Source organism: Phyllostomus hastatus, unplaced genomic scaffold, assembly GCF_019186645.2.
Source record: "Phyllostomus hastatus isolate PE091 unplaced genomic scaffold, TTU_PhHast_1.1 phas_contig_147, whole genome shotgun sequence".
Classification (NCBI taxonomy): Eukaryota; Metazoa; Chordata; class Mammalia; order Chiroptera; family Phyllostomidae; genus Phyllostomus; species Phyllostomus hastatus.
The window spans coordinates 9172816-9196001 of NW_025333603.1; the positions used below are offsets into that span (position 1 = coordinate 9172816).

The 23186-nt window shown below is 49.2% G+C and overlaps 1 protein-coding gene across 2 annotated transcripts in view; it reads left to right on the plus strand.

The window, feature by feature from the left end:
* LOC123831221 (BEN domain-containing protein 5) overlaps positions 1–23186 on the plus strand; it is a 237458-nt gene that overhangs the window by 181466 nt on the left and 32806 nt on the right. For both annotated transcript variants that reach the window (XM_045858033.1, XM_045858024.1), the window contains exon 8: positions 1625–1787. In XM_045858033.1, coding sequence (XP_045713989.1) covers positions 1625–1787 — 163 coding nt within the window. The remainder of the gene's footprint in view (positions 1–1624; positions 1788–23186) is intronic.

Below are 23186 nucleotides of genomic sequence, written 5' to 3' on the forward strand. Positions count from 1 at the left end.
GACATCCTCTTATTAAGACCACAGTCTCTCCATTGACTTAGATTTCCCTGGGCTAGCATAGAATCCTTCTAACCTCAAGTGAGCTAACCTCACAACTCTGTGAAAGAGATATTGTTACCACCCCCACTTTACAGATGAGGAGACAAAGACTGAGACCAGCAAGACAAGCTGTCTAACATGCCACATATTTTGAACAGAGGACTTGAGACACTGGCCTGCTTGCTCCTTCTTCTGTCTAATGTGATGAGTGTGGTGCACACCCTAGTGAAGGAGTAGCCACAGTCCCTGCTCTCTGGCGATGCTGGGTGTGAGTGCAGCTGTTCCTGATGGACGGGCAGCTTTACGCGGGAGTGCTGAGGCTTCTGAAGTCACTTATCCCTGGATGCAGATTGGCACTGGATCACTCAGGTGCTCCATTTCCGAACCTGATTCCCCACCTGAGGGGGACAATTCTAACACCTACACCAAAGAGTTGTTTTTTGTTTTTTCCATTTTCCATTAAATTCATTGGGGAAAGCATTCTTTACTAACATTATATAAATTTCAAGTGTACAACTTTACGATACAATATCTGCATACTCTTGTGTGCCCATGACCCGAAGTCTGGTCCTCTTTCATCATCTTGTATTTAACCTTCTTCACCCTCTTTGTCCTCCCTGCCCTCCCTCCCCCCGGTAAACACCATGCTGTTGTCTGTACTAGGAGTTTGGGAGGCTTTTGTTTGTTTTGTTTGTTCACTTGTTGCTTTTCCTACTATTAGTGGAATCATACAGTTCTTGTCCTTTTGCATCTGACTTATTTCACTTAGTGCAATACTCTCAAGGTCTGTCCATGTTGTTGCAAATGGCAGTATTTCCTCTTTTTTATGGCTGAGTATGTACCACATGTTCTTTATCCAACCGTCTGTTGAAGGAACTTAGGTTATTTCCTCATCTTATCTATTGCAAATAATGCTGCAATGAACATAGGGGTACCTACATCTTTACAAATAAGTATTTTTAAATTTTTCAAGTAGATACCCAGAAGACAAATTATTGGATCATACAGTAGCTCTATTATCAATTTCTTGAGGAGCCTCTTTGTTACTGTCTGTGGTGGCTGCACTAATTTACAATCCCAAGGGATTGTAGGCTATTTTAGGCTATTTTGAAGCCTAAATGCAATACTACAGAGAAACAATATGATAAAGTTGAAAGCACTGCCCAAATTTGGGTTCTGATTATCATTACAGTGTAATGGCTTCTTGTTCTCTGTCCACTTTTCCTTGTCCCATCTGTCCCCATTCAAATTTCACAAACACAAGGGTGGGCAAAAGCAGTGTTTCACATATGCATAACTGTAAACCTATGTCTGCCCACTCCTGTATTTATTAAATGGTAGTTACTGTGCCCCAGGAGCTCTGCTGGATGCTTTCATTTTAATGATGTTTGTTTATTTAATCTGTCATCATAATAATCCTGTGATATGGGACTAATATCCCACTTTTCAGATGTGGATGCTGAGGCCCAAAGTTATTGTAAGATTTGCTCAAAATCTGATAGCCTGCCTGCGGGGGTCCTGCCAGGAGGGGTCCTGCTTGCAGGGGGTCCTGCCTCACTCTCCCCTCCCTTCTTGTCTTTCGCAGTCCAGCACATCCTTCAACCGGGATGCCGTGAAGGCAGGCACAGGCCGTCGCTTCCTCGGAGGGCTCCTGGACCACACCTCCTACTGCTACACCCTCGAGGTCTCCTTCTACAGCTACATCATCGGGGGCACCACGGCCGCTGTGCCCTACACCGAGGAAGCCTGTATCCTTGGCACATCCCCGTCCTGCCCTGGCAGGACTTACTAGGCAGGTCAGGAATTTCATCTCCAACTCAGGTGAGGACTGAGACTCTGGGGTGAGGGTGGAGGTGGCTGGCTCTGCTGGTAGCATGTTTGGATTGTCCTGTTTCCCCCTGGCCATCTAATGGACACCCTCCTCCCAACTGCCTCTGCTGTTCTTCAAGTCTTGGTCAGGCCCCTGGACCCATGGCCTTCCTTTGCTTTATGCTACTCCCATCTCTCTCTCCTGTCCACTCCCTCGTGAGGGAGTGAGTCTTCTGCCATCTATGGTATGTAAGTACACAGGCTGTATGACCATCCCAGAGCTGCTGAGGAAGACCCTGGTGGTCTTCCTTCTCACCCTGGATACATGAAACTATTTTTCTCTCTTTTATCTTCCATCTTTTTGTTCCCTTTCTTTCTTACTTTCTCTTCTTTCTGCTTTCTATTTTTTCTTTTACTGTTTTTCCCCCTTGTCCCCTCTCCTCTCTTGCCCTGCTGGCCTGTTTTGTGTGTTATTTCCCTAATTCTTATGTCCACTTTCCTCCTGCCCCTCCCTCTGTCTTCCCTCTTATTCCCAGCCTCCTTTCCTCTCTTTCTCTTTGCTTTGCCACCCTTCTGTCTTCCCTGTCTCCCCTCTCATCTCTGCAAATCTTTCTGCCTTTGCATTTCCTTTGCCAAATTGCTTTTCCTCATAAAATTTCTCCAAAAAACCCCAAGCATGTCATGATAAAATTAGAGGTTACTTTCTAGCTTGCTTGATTTTTTTTGTTTTTAGGGATTATTGGGCAATGCCAGCTTCCTGGGTGTTGACTTTGATGTCAAGGTCACAGCATAAGGGCTGTGACAGACTGCGACAGTTTCTCTTTTCTTTTACCCTTTCATTTTTGGATTGAACCATTTCTCCTTTCCTAACACTTAGTTGTCTTAGTGAAAGAATTATAGCTGAAGGAGGAGAAAGGAGAAAAATGAAATTAATTCTGTGTATATGCAAATTCTCTCTCCCCCAAAGTGGAAGTGTTCTTTTTAGCCTTTATTCAACCCATGGTGAATGTTTATGGAGTTCCTACCATACCCTGTGCAGGAAAACATCCTTTCTGTTTGCGATGTGTCTGAGGAGTAGTTACAGTCAGCCACAGCTTAGTGGTTCTTGGTGCAGGGGAGAGGAGTCCAATTACCTAGCTGGGATCACAGGAGGCAGGTGAGAGTCCCAGTGGGTGGGGTGAATAGTAGGTAGGGCAGGTGCTGGAGCAATGTCTCAGAGCCAGCAGAATACTGAAGAGATCAGAATAAGATCCAAGGACACCCTCCCTGTATACAGTCACCTAGACTGAGGCAGTCATCTTGAAGTCTGCTTTAATCACTCCATGGCTCAGTAAGGCCAAGGGACAGGGGAGCAGGCTCTGCTCTAAGCCAGAGGACCCTTGGTTTCCAAAGTCCTGGCCATCTGTTATGTACCACATTGTCTCCCACCCCCCAAACACACATACTTGATAATGTGTGGCCCATGGCATCACTAACTCCTGAAATACATGCATAGGTCGCATCCCACCCTGTACCTGCTTTGTTCTACCAAGATATTATGGCAAAGAAGGTGGAGGGAGTTGCCTGGCAGAAGATTTTGAACACATGCACCAAAAGGGATTCTACAACTGCTATTCACAGTGAGATGCACTTGTCCACAGGAGGCCTGCACTTAGTTTGTGGCTGGTTTCTGATATCACATCTGAGGGTTCTCCCATTCTTTCTCAGAACCTCTGACATGCTTTTGTGTTGGAAGTAAATGTATTTCTTAATAGAATGCCGTCCCCATAGCCCAGGCTACATTTCTCTTCCCCCAATGCCCAGTCTGTGTTCATCCCAAATGAACACATCATTAGTGCATGCAGGAATCACACTAGACACACAGGCTAAAACACTGGACAAGAAAGCTTGGTTCCTGACTCACAGAGCTTTCCACCTACTTGGGGAGACAGAAGGGGGAAGGGGAAATTATAGTATGTATAGTAAGCTCTGTGGTGGAAGAATTCCAGAGGGCCATGGGACACTCTCATTTAGTATGTATTGAGTATCATAAGCAAGGTAACATTCTAGGCACAGGGGATATAACAGTGAACATACTAAAACCAAAAATGTCTCTACATGACCTCCCAGAGAAGGCTTCCCAGCGGAAGTGATATCTAAGCTGAGTTTTTAAGATTGAGTAGAAATTAGCCAGGTTGGATTGAAGTGGGTTATCAGAGGGAGGACATCGAAGACAGAGAGGGGAGGGAGATGTGCTACAGGAGTTGTGAGTGGTTCAGTGTGGCTGAAGGACTTCAGATGCAAGAGATGAGACTGGAAGAGCAGGCTCTAAGGAATTTGAACTTGGACATGAAGTCAATGGAGAACAGTAGAAGGGTTTTAAATCATGGTGGAAAGACACTCTGGCTACAGTGGGAAGGACAGATTGGAGGGGGCCAAGACCGGTCAGGGACATGCATTAAGAAGCTGTTTTGATAATCCAGGTGGGAGATGATTCAGGCCTACATTCTAGAGGTGCCGTGGAGTGTTTAGGAGGTGGAAGTGAGAAGACTTGGTAAGCGATTTCTGGGGTTTCAGTGGGGAATAGGAACTAGTGACTGGAAGGAGTTGAGGGTGAATAGTGAGACACACACGAGCTGGGTAGGACACTATTAGAGCCACCCGCCTTGTTCTGTTATCCAGGGATGGGGATAGGAGCCAGGGGCTGCACCATGAAGGCTCAGCCAATGGAACACACACGAGTGTGAGTTAACCTGGTTCTTGTTTGAAATATACTTTTTAAAACCCTCATCTCACCACAGAGGGAGACTTCAGGCAGACAGATTGTGACCTTTGCTGGCTGCTGGCTCTGAGTCCCAATCAGAAAAAGAGATGACATGGTCTGGTGGGAATGGCAATATGGTCTGGGAGGAAGTGTCCTCCAGACTGGGAGTCAGGGGACCTGGATCCTGGTGATGCTGCCAGCGTCATCCCGGAGAGCGTCCTTCAGCAAGTCCTGTAACCCTGCTGAGGTGAACATCAGCACCTCCACGAAGGGGCCAAGGAACTTCCACTTGTCCAACTCCTGCTGTGGGAAGTAAACAGGGATACTGCTGAAAATGTGAGGAGTTATTCAAAGAGAACAGAGTGAATTCAGAAAAATCCTGGCTCAGCCACTAGGTACGGCACCTTGGACAGGTTATATAATCTCAGCAGGCCTCAGTGTCCTAACCTGTAACAGGTCATAAAAATACTTAACCTCACTGAGTTACAATGAGGTGAAATAAAATAATGTTTATGAGTGTGCATTGTACGTTTTAACTGTTTAGTGGCTATTAGTTGAAATGTTGAAAGGATTTATGTGACCGCGAACAAGGGCTTGTGTTTATGTTAAAGAAGGTAGTTAGGGCTGTTAGAACAAGAGGCGAGTGGCCTTGTTGGTAGGGTTCATGGGCAAAGGGCCTTGGTAAATAACCACAGTTAAGGGCCTTGACCTCAGAACACCAACTGGTTCACACAGTGTGGGGGATAGTTCAGTTCCTATGGTTTGTTTTTCATGTCTGTCATCCAGAGTACCCTCTTCCCAGCAGCAGGGTACATAGGGGCCAGGTTACTTATCCAGAGGGTGCTGGCTGCATGGAAGATTGGGGGAGGTCTGGGGAGGTAGGGAATCCTGAGGGATATTGCACCCAGGCCCCTGATAGTGTTCACCTCCCCACCCACCAGAACGGACGTGTCTGTCTATATAGTTTTTCTCCCTGGAAAAGCACCAGGGTCTTACTCTCTGAGTTCCCCTCTCCATGACATCGGGAAAATACAGCAATGGACACAGTCACTGCTGCTCCCCTAGCTGGCTGATCTTGGTGTTATCTCACCAGTCTGAGCCCATCTCCCATTTGTAAAATAAAAATAAAGTGCTTTGCAGGGTTGTTGGGAAAGTGAAATGATAGGTATTCAACCAGTGTTGCTCCTGCTCCATGCAGACCACGTGGCTTTCCTCCTATTGGTTGAGTCTTTATTCTGATCATCTGGCTTTGAAGCCAGCACCTGGCTGCACAACTGTTACCGGGGGCCTCGAGCAAGCCATGCCTCTCCTCCTAGCCTCGGGGTCTGATACTCCCTACCTATCCGAGTTGTTATGGAATGAAATTACACGTAGACTTGATCTCTACTCTGGTCCCTTCCAGCTCTAACATCCTAAGATTTTTCTGATTCTAAAATCTAAAATTATATAATTCATGCTTAGATGAATGTATGATATTGAGTCCACAATTCTTTCTTTAGTGAGTCTTAAGGTTGGGTGATTCTGTGAGCATAAGGATTTCCAATCGAATAGGGAAAGTCAGTACAAAAATGTCCAGACAAGCTGATCAGGCCAAGCTGACAGCCACTTTCATTCTGTTAGTGTAGGGGGGCTTAACTGAGGGATTCGGGGAAGGGCTTCAAGAAGATCCCTTGAACTGTCTAAAATTTATGCAAAACTGTGAGTAAAGGCATGGAGCTCACTTTCCTGGAGAAAGACTCATCATTGTAAACAGAGTCTGAAAGGAGAACACCGTTGGAGGCTTCTATCCTGGCTGGTAGTCTATGACCGTGCGGTGGCAGGAACACAGTTCCGGGTCAGAGCCCTGTGTGTGAGTTCTGCTTTGCATCCCAGAGCTTGGGGCCCTAATGCAATTACTTAACCACTTTGAACCTCAGTGTCTTCATTGGTAAAGGGAGAATAGTGATGTTTTACTTCACAGGGCTGTTTTGGGGGTTATGTGGGAAAACACAGATAAATCATGGGGCACACCCTCGGTGTCACTAAATATCCATCCCTTGCCCTTCCTTCCTGTTGCTTGTTGTTTTTGTTGTTGTGAAATGATAAATTCCTGAGAACTTTAGATCATTCTTCAGCAAATGGTATTTACATTTCACTGTCCTGCCAAGTAAGAAATATGCTCTGTTCAAATGATTTGAGAGAGAGAGAGGTGCTAAATTGTAATCATAAAATAACCCAGAGCGTGGCCTTTGTTTATGGTCTGGTCGCAATCTAAAAGAAAATAGCTCTTTGACATAATGGATGAAAAAAACACTGGGCACAGAGACCCTCAGTCCTGGTGGATTCGTTTCCACAGTCTTGTAGCTAGGGACAACTTAAAGTCAGAAAACGCTGGCTCTAGAAGAAGAGAATGACACATGTGGTTAAGAGAAGAAGCAGGAGTTCGATTCACTGGCTTTGAGCTCAAAGCTTATTCTATGCTCTGCGCTGGGTCCTCTGAAACATCCATTGGACATTGAAGATGTTTTTTTATTCATCCATCCAACAGAACTCACTAGACACTACAGAAAGGCAAGTGACTAAGGTGTGGTCCCTGCCTTCAACAAGAAGACAGTTTTGAGAGCAGAGAGAAAGGAAGAGACAGCAGCAGCTCAGAGGGGTAAACCCTCTGGCAGAGGAAAGCTTTACTGGTTGGGAAAGTGCATGGGAGTCCTATACGCCTGTAGGACCAGTGCGGAGAGAGAGGGAAGAAAGGCTTCCTGGAACAGGAGAACTAGGGCTCAGATCTCCAGGATGAATGGACTGCAGGCAGGAGGTGGCATAGAGCAGCCTTCCTGGCAGAGGGAGGCAGACGTACAGGACAGAGCCCAAATGCTAGAGAGAAGCTGTGTGTGCCCTTGGTGTGTGTGCCCTTGGTGTGTGTGCCCTTGGAGGGGGGCGTGGGGAGAAGGCTATGCCAGGAGCAGCAGGTGGAAGAGCCTGCCATGAAGAGAAGGAGAGCTGTAACCTGTGAAACAGGTGCTATTGAGCAAGCAGTACTTACTGGGCACAACTATAAAATATGCATTTTTTTTGTTTCCAGCAACTCTAAAAATAGATGGATATAGATTATAGAACTAAAGATATAAAAGTTCTGGCAGTCCCCATGACTTTCCAGTCACTCTCAGGAAATTAAAAATTCCTCAATTAATTCTGGGCACAAAATAGTCTCAGTTTTGCAATGAGTACATCTGTTCCAATCAAAACCATCGAACGTCTTCGCAGCGAAACCCCCCATCCTGCTCAGGCCTGTCTCACATAGGCTGCTCAAGGAGATTTCTGTTTGCCCGCCTGGCTCCCAGCTCTTTCCCCGGTCTGGCTAACCCCAGATGCTTTGCCCTCCAACGTGGAGCAGGATGAGGGAGAGGAAGAAAGAGGCAGAAAAGCTGTTAGGCAGCGGGAACTCTCATGAGATGGCACGGGCAGTCCCTCATAAGCTTACTCAGACACACCGCCCCAGTGCTGGAGAGCCGTCGATGTTGGCAAGGAACTCTGCTCAGACTGGTGGTGTCCAGTGTCTTCCTCAGCCCCTGGTGGCCTGACAGTTGACATCTGTTGGCCCTGACAGGGCCCCCTCCAATGGCCCTGTTGTCCGAGGGTGAGCTAATGGTTGCAAAACTGGTTGTCTGGTTTGGTTGTCCACGTCCTGCATGATGGCTTCATACTTCCTTTAAAACCTGGTATCTGTCTGCACAGGATCCCAGCTAACACCAAAGCCAAGCTAACACCCATTTTAATAGTGTGTTCCAATACCTAACAGGTAGGGTGAGTGTTGTTGGGGATTGCTTGGACGTGGGGGTATAGGAAGAGATCAAGGAAGATGCCCAGTTTTCTTAACTTGAGCAACATAGTGGGGCCAGTAACTTAAATACAGGCTATTGGAGAAAGACATTGAGGAGGGGGTATTTTGAGCTTTGTTTGGGACGTGTTGAGTATAGGGGGCTCATGTGATATACAACAGGAGAAGTTTGGCAGGCGGATGGCTCAATAGGTCTGAAGTTATGGAGAGAGCCTGGAGTTTGGGTGGGCGTATAATAAATTATTCTGCCAGGTACTGCAGAGTCCTGATGAAGGAAGTGGCCTTCTTGGCATGCACAGTCAAGGGAGGCTTCCCCTTGACAAGCTGGTGAAAAGAATGCTGGACTGGGAGTCAGGGGCCCAGCTCCAGAGTGGCCTTTTGCCCCCTGTCCTTGTTAGAAAACTGTGTGACCTTGGTTAAATCACTTCACTTCTCTGGTTAAAACCTAATACTAGGTAGGCCTCAGTGAATGCCAAGGAAGGAATGGAGAGAAGGAGGAAGGAAGGAAGGAAGGAAGGAAGGAAGGAAGGAAGGAAGGAAGGAAGGAAGGAAGGAAGGAAGGAAGGAAGGAAGGAAGGAAGCAGGCCTCACCAGCACCTGCTAGTTGGCTCACTAATAGGACCATGGGTGATGTGATCTATGTTGCTCAGAGGAATTATATGTGTACATGGAGGTACTGCCTGGATTTTCTTTCTTGAGGAGGGGGCTTCACTTTTTAGCCAGAAGTGTGGGAAGCAGTCAGGTCCGACCTATTGACTTGCACAGAATGAAACCTAGGCACTTCCCAGGTTGTTTGTCATGCCCCAGGTCAAGTCTTTGTTGAGGAGCAGGGAGCCTGCCCACCAGCCGGCTCCTGCTCCTCCCCTAGCCCTGCTCTCCATAACCCCCAGCCCTGGCCTTGACCTGTTTGTAGTCCCTACTCACCAGCTGCCACCAGGTGCCTCTCTGCAGGGCCCAGGCTGAGTTGCCTGCCCTTTGTGAGCCCTGTCTTGGCCTCACGGCCTCCCACCTCCAGACCACAGCGCAGCTCCTGCCCAGGCTTGGAAAGCCAGTGTCATTACCCTCCCCCCGCTGCCCTACTCCTCCCCCAAAATGAGGTTTCTAAGGGTTTTATCTGTTGTTGTCAAGTTTATAGCCATAATTCGAAATGCTGTTAATATTACTGACAGCAGAGAGCTACAAATTACAAAGTTGTAAAGTTACTTTATGGTGATAACTGTCAGCTTTCACTAGCAGCACTGCAAGGCTCCATGGAAACCAAATTGATGATAAAGAGAGTTGATGTTGTTTCAGGATTATGGCTGTTAGCTGCTGGTCAGAGGATTCCTGGCTGATTCTTAAGGAACTGGAACCTGTTTGTTTGTGTTCACGTTCACTTGCACAGCTATGCACACGGGTGCTTATGTTCCCCTCCTGTTGTTGTACAAATGTGGGGAGAGCCCTCACAGTGGAAGGACCTCAACCAAGATCAATGCCAACCAGTTGCAGACCCAGGATTGACTTTGGCCAGCCCAAGCGACATGACCGGCTGCCATGCTGTAGGCATTTGATAAATAATTGTTGAGCGGCTGAGTGCCTGGAACACCTGGAGGGCATAGACAATACCAAAAACAAAGGTGCTGAATGATTTCTACCTTTACAGTAAAACAAACAAAACAAAAGCAGCTTTCGAAGTACTAATTTGGGGAAATGAAATTTTCTGTGTTGTAACATGGTTTAGGCATCTTAATTGATACTATTAAGCTTGATTTGGGGCAGCAATGCAAATGTATCCACCCCCAAATCTACGACACACTGTTCTCCTGCCAATATTGAGGCTGATTGGCTACATTAACAGAAGCAGACGTTGGGAACGAGGGGGCCTGGCCTTTCTTTGCCCTGCTGTGGCATAGACCCCTGGAGCCCTGTGTTCATCTGTGGCCTCTACTCTGTGCAGGACGTTGAGAAGATGGTGCATGCCTCTGGAGGAGTCCTCCAGGGTGGGAAGGGAGCACAGCTGTTTTACCAGCCATCCCAGTTTGCCTGGGACCGAGGGGCATCCTGGGACAGGGAACTTCCAGGGCTAAAACCAGGACAGACCTCGGCAAACCAGGACAGTGGCCACTCTACCTAAAGCTATGACCTGTGAGGGAGTGGTCAATGTAGTGGAGATATTTTCCTTGGAATGAGCATATTTGGAGTTTACATATTTGCTTTGGCCAAATTTCTAAAGAGCCATCATGGGGCAGAGGGAGGTGACCCATTCTCTGGGGCCCTAGAGTCAGGCAAGGGGCAGTGGGAAGGGAGGCAGCTCCATGATGAACCTCTATGAGGGAGACAGTGGTGGGGCCACACTCACTCAACACCTGCCATGCCCCAGGACCTGGCTGGTTCCTGGGGACACAGAGAAGAGTGACTGTGGCCTCTGCCTGGAGAAGGTCCCAGTGTGGCGAGGGAGATGGGCAGGAGAGTGAGCACAGTGCAGTATTGTGACAGAGTGGGGCACAGGGGGTGGCAAGAGTGAGCATCAAACAAGCCCAGCCTTAGCGGGGGGTCCCAGGGGTGAGGGCAGGCACAGCAAGGAAAGCACCATGGGAGGGCCTCACAGGCAGAGAGAGCAGTGTGTGCAGAGGCCAGAGCACTCAGGGAGCTGTTTCCCTCCTTTGGACAAGTCTGGGCCTTGGAGTGTTAGTTAGGAGTGAGAGGTGATGAGCCTGGAGAGGCCCGTGGGAACCAGTCAGTAAAGGACTGGCGATCCACCTCCATGCAGCATTTCAGGGAGAGCGCCGTGGCAGCATGGGGCAGACAGGCTGGTGGGGTCAGCTGGAGATAAGCAAAGTGGCCCAGACAAGCATTGAGCCCCCTCACCAAGTGACACCCCTCCACCCACATTCTTCCCACTCTTTTTGCTGTTCTTTGAAAGGACCCAGGGAAACTGACTGTGAAAGTGAGTCAGAGGACCCCCTCCTTCCTGGTTCCTCTGGGGAACCACAAGTTCCAGTTTCTCAGACTGCCCCATCTGACCAGAGGGTTGGGGATAGCTCCCAGGGCATTGCTGGGTAATGGACAAGGTTCCAGTGAGAGGTTCATGAGCCCTGGACTTTGTTAATCTGGTCTCTGCCACCAACTGCTGCATGATCTTGAGCAAATCACGGGACTTTTGCTGAATCCCACCTTCCCATCTGTGAGATGAAGGGTTTGGACAAAGGTCCTCCATCCTCTAGGCCTCATTCAGAGTCCATTGAACTTGGACTGAGTCACATTCATTGAACAGCCTCTGTGTGCTGGACACAGTCGTCCCTGGGCTTTTCTCAAACCCGCGAGGGCACAGGCTGCTCTCCACAGGACCACCAGCCCACCCTTTCTTCCAGAAAGATCCAGAAGCAGCCCCTCAGATCTCACTTCCCAAGCGGCAGGCTGCATGCCCGGCGAGACACGCTGCCTGTCTGGGCTTTCTTATATGTCAATATTCTCCTCCGGATGATAAATGCCCTGCCAATCAGAGGAGGCAGCTGCCAACTGTCTGAGACAAGAGCCTTTAGCTGGGGCTGGGGCCGTGCCTGGCGTGCTGATGTGTCTTGAGAGGCAGGAGGTGGGAGTTGGAGCTGGAAGGAGGGAAGGAGGGAGAGGTTAGGACCACTGCTCTCAACTATGCAGATGTTGCCATGAGTCAGTGGAGTGGAGACAGGAGACAGAGGATAGTCACAGAGCTCCTGCAGAATGCTAAGTCCTGGGTGGACTGCCAGCGAGTGAGCAGCACTCTCCAGTGCACAAAGTGCACTTGGAGCCATCATCATGTTTGACCCCGCAATGAGCTAGGGCACTACTGTCTGCACAGACAAGGCAGGTGCATTTCGGGCCTATGCAAAGGCACGAGCTGTCCCCAGCTCCAGCAGTGCAGGCATTGGGAGTCGGGCGGGTGGTGCCTGTTCAGGGAACTCACTTGGTAGCTGTAGCCTCCCAGAGGCTTGAATTTCTTTCTTCTGATGTTGAACCCAAATCTGATCCCCACTCACCCCGCCAAAAGGACACTTTCTTTGGGAAAAAAAAATCCATGTAGTTGTGGAGCTAATAATAACCAAGGTGTGACTTAGAGATGCTGTTGTCCAAGAAGAGAGTGAAAAAGAGCATGTGTGGCCCCCGGAGCCAGGCTGACTTGGGTTCAGATCCCGACTCTTCTACTTAGCAGTTGTGTGACCCTGGGCAAGAGACCTAACCTCTCTGAGCCTCACTTTGCCCATCTGTGACAATGATGATTATGATACTTACCTCACAGGGTTGTCTTAAGTAGATGGAAACATAAAGTCTCAGGTGCCTAGCAGTGTGCCTGGAACATGGTAGGCACTCAGGACATGATAGCACCATTACTAGTCAGGAAGTGAGCTGGGTGAAATCTAATAAATTTCTGGGCCACCAAAAAGAGATGAAACCAAGGCAGTTTGGCAGTTTCATAGAATCTTCTGTGAAGGGATCATTTGGTTGTTAAGGAATCCCTTACAATTCTTAAATAGCAGTCCCCTTAAAAGTGTGAATTGAGTTCTCAGATATCCCAAGAGCATCAGGCTCCACTGTCTGTACTCATGTGGGTGATTCAAAACTTTTACCAGGACAAAGTCACTGATAGCCGGGCTCAGGGATCAGGGCTCAGTCTGTGGTTTAGATCTGAGACCGAGGCCGTGGCTCAGCCTGCAACAAGGTGCGTACTTGTTGCTCAGAGATAACATGTGTGAGCACTCCTAAATTCTGGTATTGCGGAAACACGTCACAGGAAAGAGTTTACGGATGTACTTGGGTTCTCACTGCAGAAAGTGAGAACTGGAAAACACACTGATTTTTATTTTTACTGTGAGCTCAGACAACCTACGCTCCATCTCATGCTTGTCTCCCATTCTCCTGCCGTGCCCACCTTGTGAATGGCCGTGCAATTCAAAGGGCCTAGTGTGTAAGAAATGGTTTTGAAACTGAGTGTCCCTGTACTCAGGAAGGGATGATTCTTGGTGGAGGGGAGAGTGAAGAGGAGCCACTGAGAGAAGGTGGAGGCATGCTGCCCTTCAGGACAGCACTCTGGAACAGGGCAGCACCAGGGCCCGAGGTAGCAGTCAGACCAGGGCCTTGCCCATCAGTGTGCACAGGGACCGTGCTCCACCGGGGAGGATGGGAACCCACCAACCTGAGCAAGAGACTGGCTCCTCCTGGCTCTCGGCCTCTCACTGCTTGCCTGGCAGGACCACCAGCTGCAGCTCTGTGGCTGTTGTCTGAGGTTGAAGTGCCCTCTCCTGGCCCCCATGGTGCATGGCTGCCTTTGAGAGTCTAGCTTCCTCGCCCGCAGAGGACTGGGAGGCTGCCCAGTCCTTTGTCTAGGCTGGGATCTGAGTCCTGGGGGGCCTGAGCCACCTGTAGAGGGCAGGGGGGTGGGGCACATCCCCTGCACCTCTCCCAGGTTTCTCTCCTGGATGGAATCTTTCCTCCTCACCTATTTCTTCCCCTCTCTCTCTCCACCTCCCTCCTTCCCTGTCTCTCATCTATACGTACACACACTTGTCTCTAGTATGCCCTTTCTTACCATCTCCACCTGCTATCTCTCCCCCACCCCATCGCTCCTCCCCTCTGTACCACTTTACTTTTCTCCCTTTCTCCTTAGCTACCTTCCTTTCTTAAGGCATATAGTGAACATGTTTTGCACCCAATTCTGTATTTACACAGTCTGGAATAGGCACTGTGCTTCGACACCTTCACTGACAGTGAGGTCTGAGGATTCAAGGAGGTGGTGGTGTGCAGGGCCAAGCAGCAGGCCAGCAGCCCAGGGCAGCCCCAGACCTGCCTCCCCTCCCCTCCCCTCCTTTCCCTCCCCTCCCCTTCCCATCCCATCTCCTCAAAGCCTCACTTTGGGGGCCCATCCTTTCTGTTCACCCTTCTCTTCCAATCCTTCCTCTCCTTTCTCCCCCTCCTTCTTCACCCTCCTCATGCCTCAGTTTAGATTCAGATTCAAATACCATTTATTGAGCTTTTTCAGAAAAGTGGTGACTTGACCTTCATCTTGAAGGAACTGTGTTTCAGTCCTCCCTGTCACTCTCTTCTGCCTCCCCAAGGGGCTCAGAGTGGCTTCTTGACAAAGGGTGTGATCTGGGCCTGTGAACTGAGCTAAGGGACAAGTAGAGGGCATAGGAATGTCACGGAGAGTCTCTCTTTCCAGTGTCCTGCAGGGAAGATCTGTGGTGAGGAAGGAGTCATCTCCTGAGGCCCCACGTGACATCCTGGTGTGTGTGTCCCTGGGCTGGTTATTTTAGGTTGCTTGCTCATTTATTTACCATTTGTGCTAATTACAACAAAAGCACATGCGTAATAAAGAAACACAAAGCATCTCCCAGCACTGGGCTCTTAAGGAAACATCTCACCCCACCCCTTGCTGGGAAGAGTAACCTCCTGCCTCTTAGGCATTCGTGTAGCAAGTGCAGGCACCAGTGTCAGGAGCTTGCCTCTCAGAGTACCCCCTGATGGGAGCCAAGGGCACAACCCCAAAACATGCTCCAAGGTCCCGGAGGTCTAGCTGGCTGTTACACTAGCACAGGGGGCACCTTCCTCAGCATCCTTGGGGAATGTCACATCTCCAGCTATGGTGAAGCCAGGGCAGTCAACCGGTCTAAGCTCAGGCAAGGGCCAGGACTCTGGACATTTGAGCCGGTGTGTTTCAGTGGTTAGGAGCCCAGATTCTGCCATCATACAGATCTGGTTTCAAATCCTAGCTCTGCCATTGCTAAATCCTGTGCAACTTTGGGCAAGTTGCTTCACCTCTCTGGACCCCAGAGTCAAATAGAGATAATGACACAAACTTCCCAGGGTTATTGGGAAGTTAAATGAGCATGTACGTATGTGCTTAACATACTGACTGGCTCCTAGTTCTATGTGATCACTTCGTGGAGATCCCAATAGGTCAGGGATCTGCTGAGTGGGTGGTCAGGAAGCCAGCTGGTTGGAGACTGGAATTACTGCCTGGGCGGAAAACCTTCTGCACCACCACAGAGACCCATGCATCCCGATGACTAGCACAAAAGCAAAGGGGATCCTTCTTTGTAGCCCTCTCACGAGAACACTGTGACCAACTTTGCAGTCTGCCCCTACTTATGTGTACTGGGGGCAGACTGGAGAACGCCAAGGTCACTTCCCTTTAGCTAAGCATATCAGTAATGATATGTGCCTGTGGATGTCCCTGGGATTCTAGGAATGCAGAGCATGAGGAAGACATCTGAGCCTTGGGACACTAGAAGCTCTTGAGAGAAGGAAAAGATTTACTGAGTGCTGACCATGTGCCAGGCACTGTGCTGAGGGCTCTGTCAGCTTATCAAATTCTCATAGCAGCCTTATGCAGGAACCACTGTTTCTTGTCTTACAAGTGAGAAATTGTCGACTGAAGACATTAACTCACCTGGGGTCACACGACTTGCAGGGGGCAGAGCCAGGGCCTCAGCCCGGAGCCCTGTGAGCCCACAGCCCCTGCTCTGCTCCTGTGTGTGCAGCCAGACTCCTGAGGTCCATTCCTCCCTGTCCCCACCCCCGCTCTCTGCAGAGGCAGCAGAGCAGGCAGGCCAGACCCCTGTCTCCGAGTCTGTTCCTATCGTCTCTCCACTGCTCTGTCTTTTTTTCCTGAGTGACTGAGAGCTTTCACGTGGCCTCAGTGCCTCCCCGGAAGGTAATTGTTGAGGGAAAGTTACTGGGCTCTGCTGCAAGTCATTTTTATATTCCGGATCAGGACAAGTAGGAACGGTGACTTCACAAGTCCATGACTAATTCAAAACACTTTTAATCTTCAAAATGTCAGACGTTATGGTCAGTGGCTGTTCCACAGTGAGCAGTGGCTCTGCGCATATTAAAATACCAGGATGGCAGGGCTTTGAGACATGGAGCCTTTGTGAGGGCGAGCATTCTCCAAAGGCGGTGGCCAGTGCCGCAGGCCAGCTCGGAAGTACAGTCTGAAAACGCAGTGTCATTATAGGTGATCGACCAACTAAGATCAGGATGTTCTCAGTAAATGGCACATGCAGCACGGCCTTTACTATAATCCTGAGAGACAGGCACTGTGGCCCCATGTGGAGCAGGAGTCCAGGGAAGGCCCTGATGCTCAGGGTAATTAGGGGCTGCGCCCAAGGCCCTGTAGTTAGGAAGTGCTTCTGCTGATTCTCGGACTCAGGTCTGTCCACCTCCAAATCCTGCTCTAGAGCTGCTACATAATTGCCTTTTGCCTTAAAGCAACAGAAATTCATCCATTTTAGATCACTCGTTAATGATCTAAGGTAAATTTGGAACAAGTAATTAAAGTTCTCCTTCATATAAACTTAGGTCTGTGTCAAGGAACAAGGCCTTAGAAAAGTCCGTTGGGTTCTGGCCTCCCAGAAGGCAAGGGAGCCAGGCTGGTATCCAGACTAGCAGAAACTTCCTGTGTGACTCAGAGACTTCGCTTTCCCCCTCTGGGCTTTCATTCCTCTGTCTACAAGAGTGTTAGAGGAATTCGCGCAACAACAAGTATTTACCCAGCACCCACCCTGTACCAGGCCCTATGCTGCACTTTGGAGGTCAAAGACAAGTAGACAAGTAGACTTCTTCCCTACGGGACAGTTGAACTGCGGAGTCTCTAATGTCCTTTCCTAGCCAGACATTCTATGAACTCAAATTGCACCCATAATTCTGGATGATATCTCGAGGGTCTTTGCCCTTATTCAGTGTGTCTTAGATCTACTGGAACCCAGACACTGGGTCTTGAGCTCTACCCCAGTGGGCCCAGGGTCAAGGCACATACAGACCAGCAGGTCCAGGTACAGAGGCAAGTGACCACATAGAAACCAAAAGGACACAGACACTAGCCATTTACATATTCAATTATTCACACATTTGTTTAGCAAGGAGTTTCTAAGCACTTCTGTGACGGGCCCCATACTAATGTCTAGAGACACAAATGTGGTCAGGCGAGGCCCCTCCCTTCCAAGAGTGCAATCTGATGCAGACGTCACAGTTAATGGACATTCTGGGCCAAGATCTAGAGACGAGGCACAAGGTGCTATGTTCAGGAGCTGGAAATGTCTAGAGCTTCCAGTGCTGGGAAGGGCTGTGGGAGGAGTGTTCTTCCTCGCCCCACTGCTGTTGGCATATCGAGGGGACTTGCTCGGGCGAACGGGAAGCTAATGAAACCGAGTGTGATGGAGGACTTGATGTGCTTGTGCAGTTTAGCTTGGCACTGGCTACTCGGGTGGTCCACCAGGAGAAGAGCAAGCTTGGCACAAGGAGCCACTGCTGCTTGAGCCCAGAAAGGACACTGGAGACCAGCCTGCAGCCAAGCCATCCTGGAGCCCTACCTCCTGGACCAAAGTGGCCACCAGCAGACTTGGGAGAGAGAGAATAGAAAAAAATGGATAGTGTTTTTTAAAATGGATAAAATTAGTCGGGGAAGCAGTGCTTAGAGATGGGGCTGAGCAGAGGGGCGGAGTCCTTGTTTTGTGTGCCCCCTTGAGGAGGGTAGGCACTGGGCATTGTGAGGGATGGTATGATCAGGTCTGCAGACTCTCCATCTATAGAAAGAGCAGCAGCCACAGACCCACTGGAGCTCAGGAGGACAAATAAGCTTCCTCAGCTGAGCTTTCCGTTGGCTGGCCCATGAGGACCACAGCATCTTTTGTGCTTCCAGCTGAGAGGGAAGAGTATCACAGAGATTCCCATGCCCAGTGCCCAGGTAGGTGACTGCCACGCCAAGTACTGATGCCTCAGCGCATGCCTGCCTCACAGGCCTGAAGCAGTGGGGCCCCCAGGCCAGGAACTTCCAGCCAAAGGCAGCCCCCACTTCTTCTTTCACTGGGCTAACAAATATCACCATTTTTCTCTGGATCATGGCATGCAAGATCGGGAAACACTGGCTTAGCGTGAGGGGTCCAGCCCTCCCTGCCCTGCCGAGGAGGCGACACCAGCTCTGACCTATTTCCCTCCCTGCAAAGTCTGTCTCCTTCAGGCCCCAGACATGTCTCCCTTCCCTCAGACGGTGGCAGACAGCAGAGAGCCAGGGCTGCACCTTTGCATCCATAATGCACTGTCTGAGGATGTTTATTACCCTGTCTAGACAAAGAGCAATGGGGTGCATTTAAATTCAGGACCCAGCCGCCTGCAAGTGCAGTGTCTGGATCCTGTGCAGCAGCCTCCGCTCGAACTTTGAGGGCTGTCCCCAGACTGGTTCTTGCTGGGCATCTCCACTGGGCCCCTGTTCCCACCCTCTCTATCTCCTCTCCTATGCCGGACATCACCCTGCTGAGAGGTTGAGAGAAAGGGAGAAAGGACAGAGTTGGGGTGTGGGGTGGGCCCAGACTGCTCTGGAGCTCAGATAGCCCTAGAACAAAGAGGGCTGGAGCATTGGGCACACCTTCCTGGAGGTGTGGGCCTTGATGATAAGATTTAGCAAGGCACCAGTAGCTCACGAGTTACAGGGTTTTTACTTGTACAGGCAGAGTCTCAACAATCCCAGGAAGGAGGACTGATTATCTCCTTTTTGTAGCTTAGAAAACAGAGGCTCAGTGAGGTAAGAAAACTTGACAGAAGGGCACAGCCAATAAGGGGTTTTATAAGTCAGGCTTCCCCAGAGAAACAGGACTGCCAGATGTATATGTGTCTCCCACCACGAAGGGGTTTCTCTTAAGGAATTGGCTCATATGATTTTGAAGGCTGGCAAGTCCAAAGTCCACAGAGTGGGCTGGAGACCCAGGGAGGAGCAGATGTTGCAGCTCAAGTCCACAGGCTCTTCATTGTAGAAATCCCTCTTGCTCAGGGGAAGTCAGTCTTTTGTTCTATTCAGGCCTACAGCTGATTGGATGAGGCCCACTCACATTATGAAGGATACTCTGCTTTACTCAAAGTTCACCAGTGTAAGTGATAATCTCATCCAAAATATCCTCCCAGAAACATCCAGAATAATGTGTGATCACTTAGCTGAGCATCATGCTCCAGCCGAGATGAGAGTAAAATGAGCCATCACAATGGCAGAGCTCAGACTTGACCCCCGGTCTGTTTGGCTTCATACCCTGAACTTGACTACTTCAGGGCACCCAAGGAGAAATGTTCTGGACTTTGAAAAAGGAGAGTTTGAAAGGGTGGCATGTAGTCTAGTTTAACAAATATTTATTGTGGGCCATCATTGTGTCTAGCTCTATTGATGAGATTCAAAATAAAACAAAACTAAATAGCACCCAGCCTCACAGTCTAGTGACGGGCCTACAGTCTCTTGGTGAGGGAGGGAAGGCATTCTGGGCAGGGGGTCCCAATGAATAGGGTCTCAGGGGGAGAGCTGAGCACGATAAGAAATTGGCCTGCCCGGTGCGGGAAGTTCGCACAAGGGAGACTTAGGAACTACGCTGGGGACATCTTTTGGGGACACATTATATAAAGCCTTGAGTGCCATAGCACTAATTTGGGGTTTTAGTTTATAAGCAATGGGCAGCCGGAGAAGGTTTTTGAGCAAGAGAATAGCATGAGGGAATTCCTGTATTAACAGGAGGAGTGGATGGTGTAAATAGGAGGAGATAGAGAGGGGAAGCCAGGCCATTTCACTGTAGGTTAATGGTCACATCTTTTTGGCATGATTTTGAGAGCATTGTGAAGTTCCTACTTCATTTATCAATCAAGAAAGAGACAACCAGCAACAGCCAAGAATTTGTCCCATCTATTGACTTCTCCGTGAAGATACAGAATTAAGGAAGGGGCTCGGTTAAGTGGTAGGTACTGCCCTGGGTTTTTTCCCCTAGTTTAATGTCAAAACAACCATATGAAGGGGAGAGGACAGGGATTTTTGTTCTCATCTTACTGACGAGGGCCCTGAAGATCAGAGAGATAAAGTAACTTTCCCAAGGTCACACAGAGGGTAGATGTGGTGGTTAAGAGTCTCGCCTAGCACTGAGATTCGGCAGCCTGCCCTGTTTACCACTAAACTGCAATGGAGGATGAGGTTGGGAGGGGCCCCGGGTGCTTGAGTGTTGTACAGAGAAAAGAGCTATGAATGGAGGTGCAAAGAGAAAAAAAAACAAAGAATTGAGAACCCAAAGACCATTTTTTGAAGATTATAATGCCTTACCAAGGCCTGACTCAGGGTAGAGGGTTGGAACAGAGACCCAATCAAATCTGGAAAGGCAGACTGTCAGCTGGGTGACCACAGAAGAAATGGTGACCTGCTTTCTGGAGCCTCTCTCCACCTAGAGGCCCAGCTCTGCCCACTGTCCAGTCTGTGTTTATGTTGGTTAGGGAGAGGGATCATTGCTTCCTGTTAGCAGGGCCCTCTACTGGACTCTTGCCACTTCTGCCACCCTGCCCTTCCAGACTTAACCTTCCCTTGCTACAATGGAGTGAACCCTGAGGAGAGGGCAGTGATTTCCTGGTTTGCTCCCATCTGTAACCACTGCCTTACCTGGTGGGAGGCATCCGCTGCGGTAATTAGATCTCATTAAAATGCTGATTAATAACATCTTGCCTGGGCCTGGTGTTTGATGGGATTGGCCTTGTCACTGTAAACGTTAGTGTTCTTTGCGGCTATTTACATAGAGTTAACACCCCTGCAGGGCCCAGAGGGGAGTAGATAGCAGAGGCTGTGAAAATGCCCCTGCGTAGGGAAACTAGGTGCAAGGAGGTGGCAAGGGTGGAAGTGGGTTCTGAACACAGAGGACCTTGTGGAGCCAGGCTGAACTCCAAGACCAGGTTACAGATCAGGCAACAGCAACTGGTGGCCCGTGGCCAACATCTTCCTGCAGGTGGAGGGTTTGGCCAGGAGGAGTGAGTGTTTGCTGGCTGGTGAGTTGCTTGGTTGATCAGTTTAATGTTGAGTCTGAGGGTCTTTGAGCATGGCACTCATGCCCACTTTGCCATGACTCCCCCTGTTGCTTCACACCTGTCACTGCACATATGTACATTATGAGCCCCTCCTCTGAAGACATTTGCATTTGTGACCCTTGTGCACCTGATGGGTAAGAGGTGAGGTGGTAAAAAGAACAAGTTAATAGGCAAGAAAAGTGTGTGAGTCAGCACAGAGTACAGAGCATGAGTTAGGTATTGCAGGGCCAGACAGCATGAGGAGCTCAGTGGTAAAGACGTATGGAGCACCCAGGGCCCCCATGTCTTCCGGTGTGGTTGGAGTGGGGAGCGGGGAATGAGAGTGATGGGTCAGGAGAAGGCTTCAGAGGAGACAGCAGGAGCCACAGCCCAGAGGGAGGTCCTGAAATCAGGTTTAATGAGCTTGGACTTGATCCAGAGATCAAAGTATGGGACCCACTAAAAAGGAATTCAAGTGAGGGAGAGACATAGTCACATCTCTACCTCAAAGTGTCACTCTCACAACTGTGATAAGAATGGATTGGGCAGCAGCAAGTAGAGACCAGAGGCCACTGCAGTAATCTAGAGATGCGGCTGTGGGCTCTGAACCATGGCAGTGACAGCGCCGGGAGAGGAGGAAAGGCATGAAGGTCATTTCTGAGGTGGATTCAGTGGGAGGTCCATTGGTTTCCTTCCTCCCAGGAGACAACAGCACTCCCGGGTGATCACAGGCCTGGCTCTTGGGCACTGGGATTCCAGGAGAAAGTGCACAAGTGGAGGAGTGCTGGCCTCGTACCTGCCCTTCTCAGGGGAAATCAAGTCTCACTGGGAGAAGGGAAAAGAAGGTCTCTGATTTGGGCCCCCTTGTCTCTCCTCTTTGGGATCTCACCATAGTGGTCCAACTTTGCCAGATTTTAACTTGAACCCCCACAGCTAAGCCTGATTTTATGGATTAGAATGCTAGGCTTCCCAATGATCAGCTGCCTTACCAAAGCTACTGGTGTTTTAAGTTTTTTGTTATATCTTTTCTATATTTAAGGAATTTATTTTTTCTCTTTGTTTATATAATTGCCATCTGTTTATCAGTCAGTCGCCTTCTCTCTCTCTCTCTCCCTCTCTCTCTCTCTTTGAGAGTCAATGTCTATGTGTTATTTCTCTTTGTGTCTCTCCCTCCCTGCATTTCTCTCTTTTTCTAACTTACTACTACTCCCCCAATTCTGTCTCTTGTTCTCCGTCTCCAGTTCTGATAAGACAAACAGCTCAGGGAAGAGGCCAGGCTCAGGGAAGAGGCCAGTCTCTCCCCCTGGCTAGGCTAATTGGTGGCTGCTATAGAATTGCCTAAGCAAGGAACTCTTGTCATTAGCAAGAGAGGGGTTGCCTTGGCCTACAACTAGGAAACCTTTGAAATCCTGCATCTGAATTGCCATTCCTTTGACTGCTGCTAGTGATGCTAATTAGCCGTGTTAATTGGATGTTTTGATATTTGAAGAGCAAAGCATTCCAACTTCTCTCTCCAGAAAGCCAAAATTATTAATGAACTTGGCAGCAGCCTTGGCTCTCTCTCTATCCACAGTGGGCACAGTCAGAGATTTTGGGGCAGGTGAAGGGGTTGTTCTGAAGAAGTGTCTTGCCTGATACTGGGGAGGGGGAAACTCTTGGTAGCTGACTGTGGAGCCTCCCAGCAGTGGAATCACATGGTGGGACATGATGCCCCTACTCATAGTGTCTACTAGACTATGAGCCCTGAAAAGGAGCTAATCATAACCAATTTATCTCTGTATCTCAAGACTAAGCATAGGGCCAGGGACACAGTACAGATTCAGAATTGTTGATTAAATAAAATTGAGGTGGCTAACCTGATACCACGAAGGGATATATGACTTGTTTAACCTCACTGTGAAACTCGGTGGCAAACTAGGCCAGGTATATTTCTAAATCATATATCCCTGGGCACTAAGTTATAGCCAATTTGGA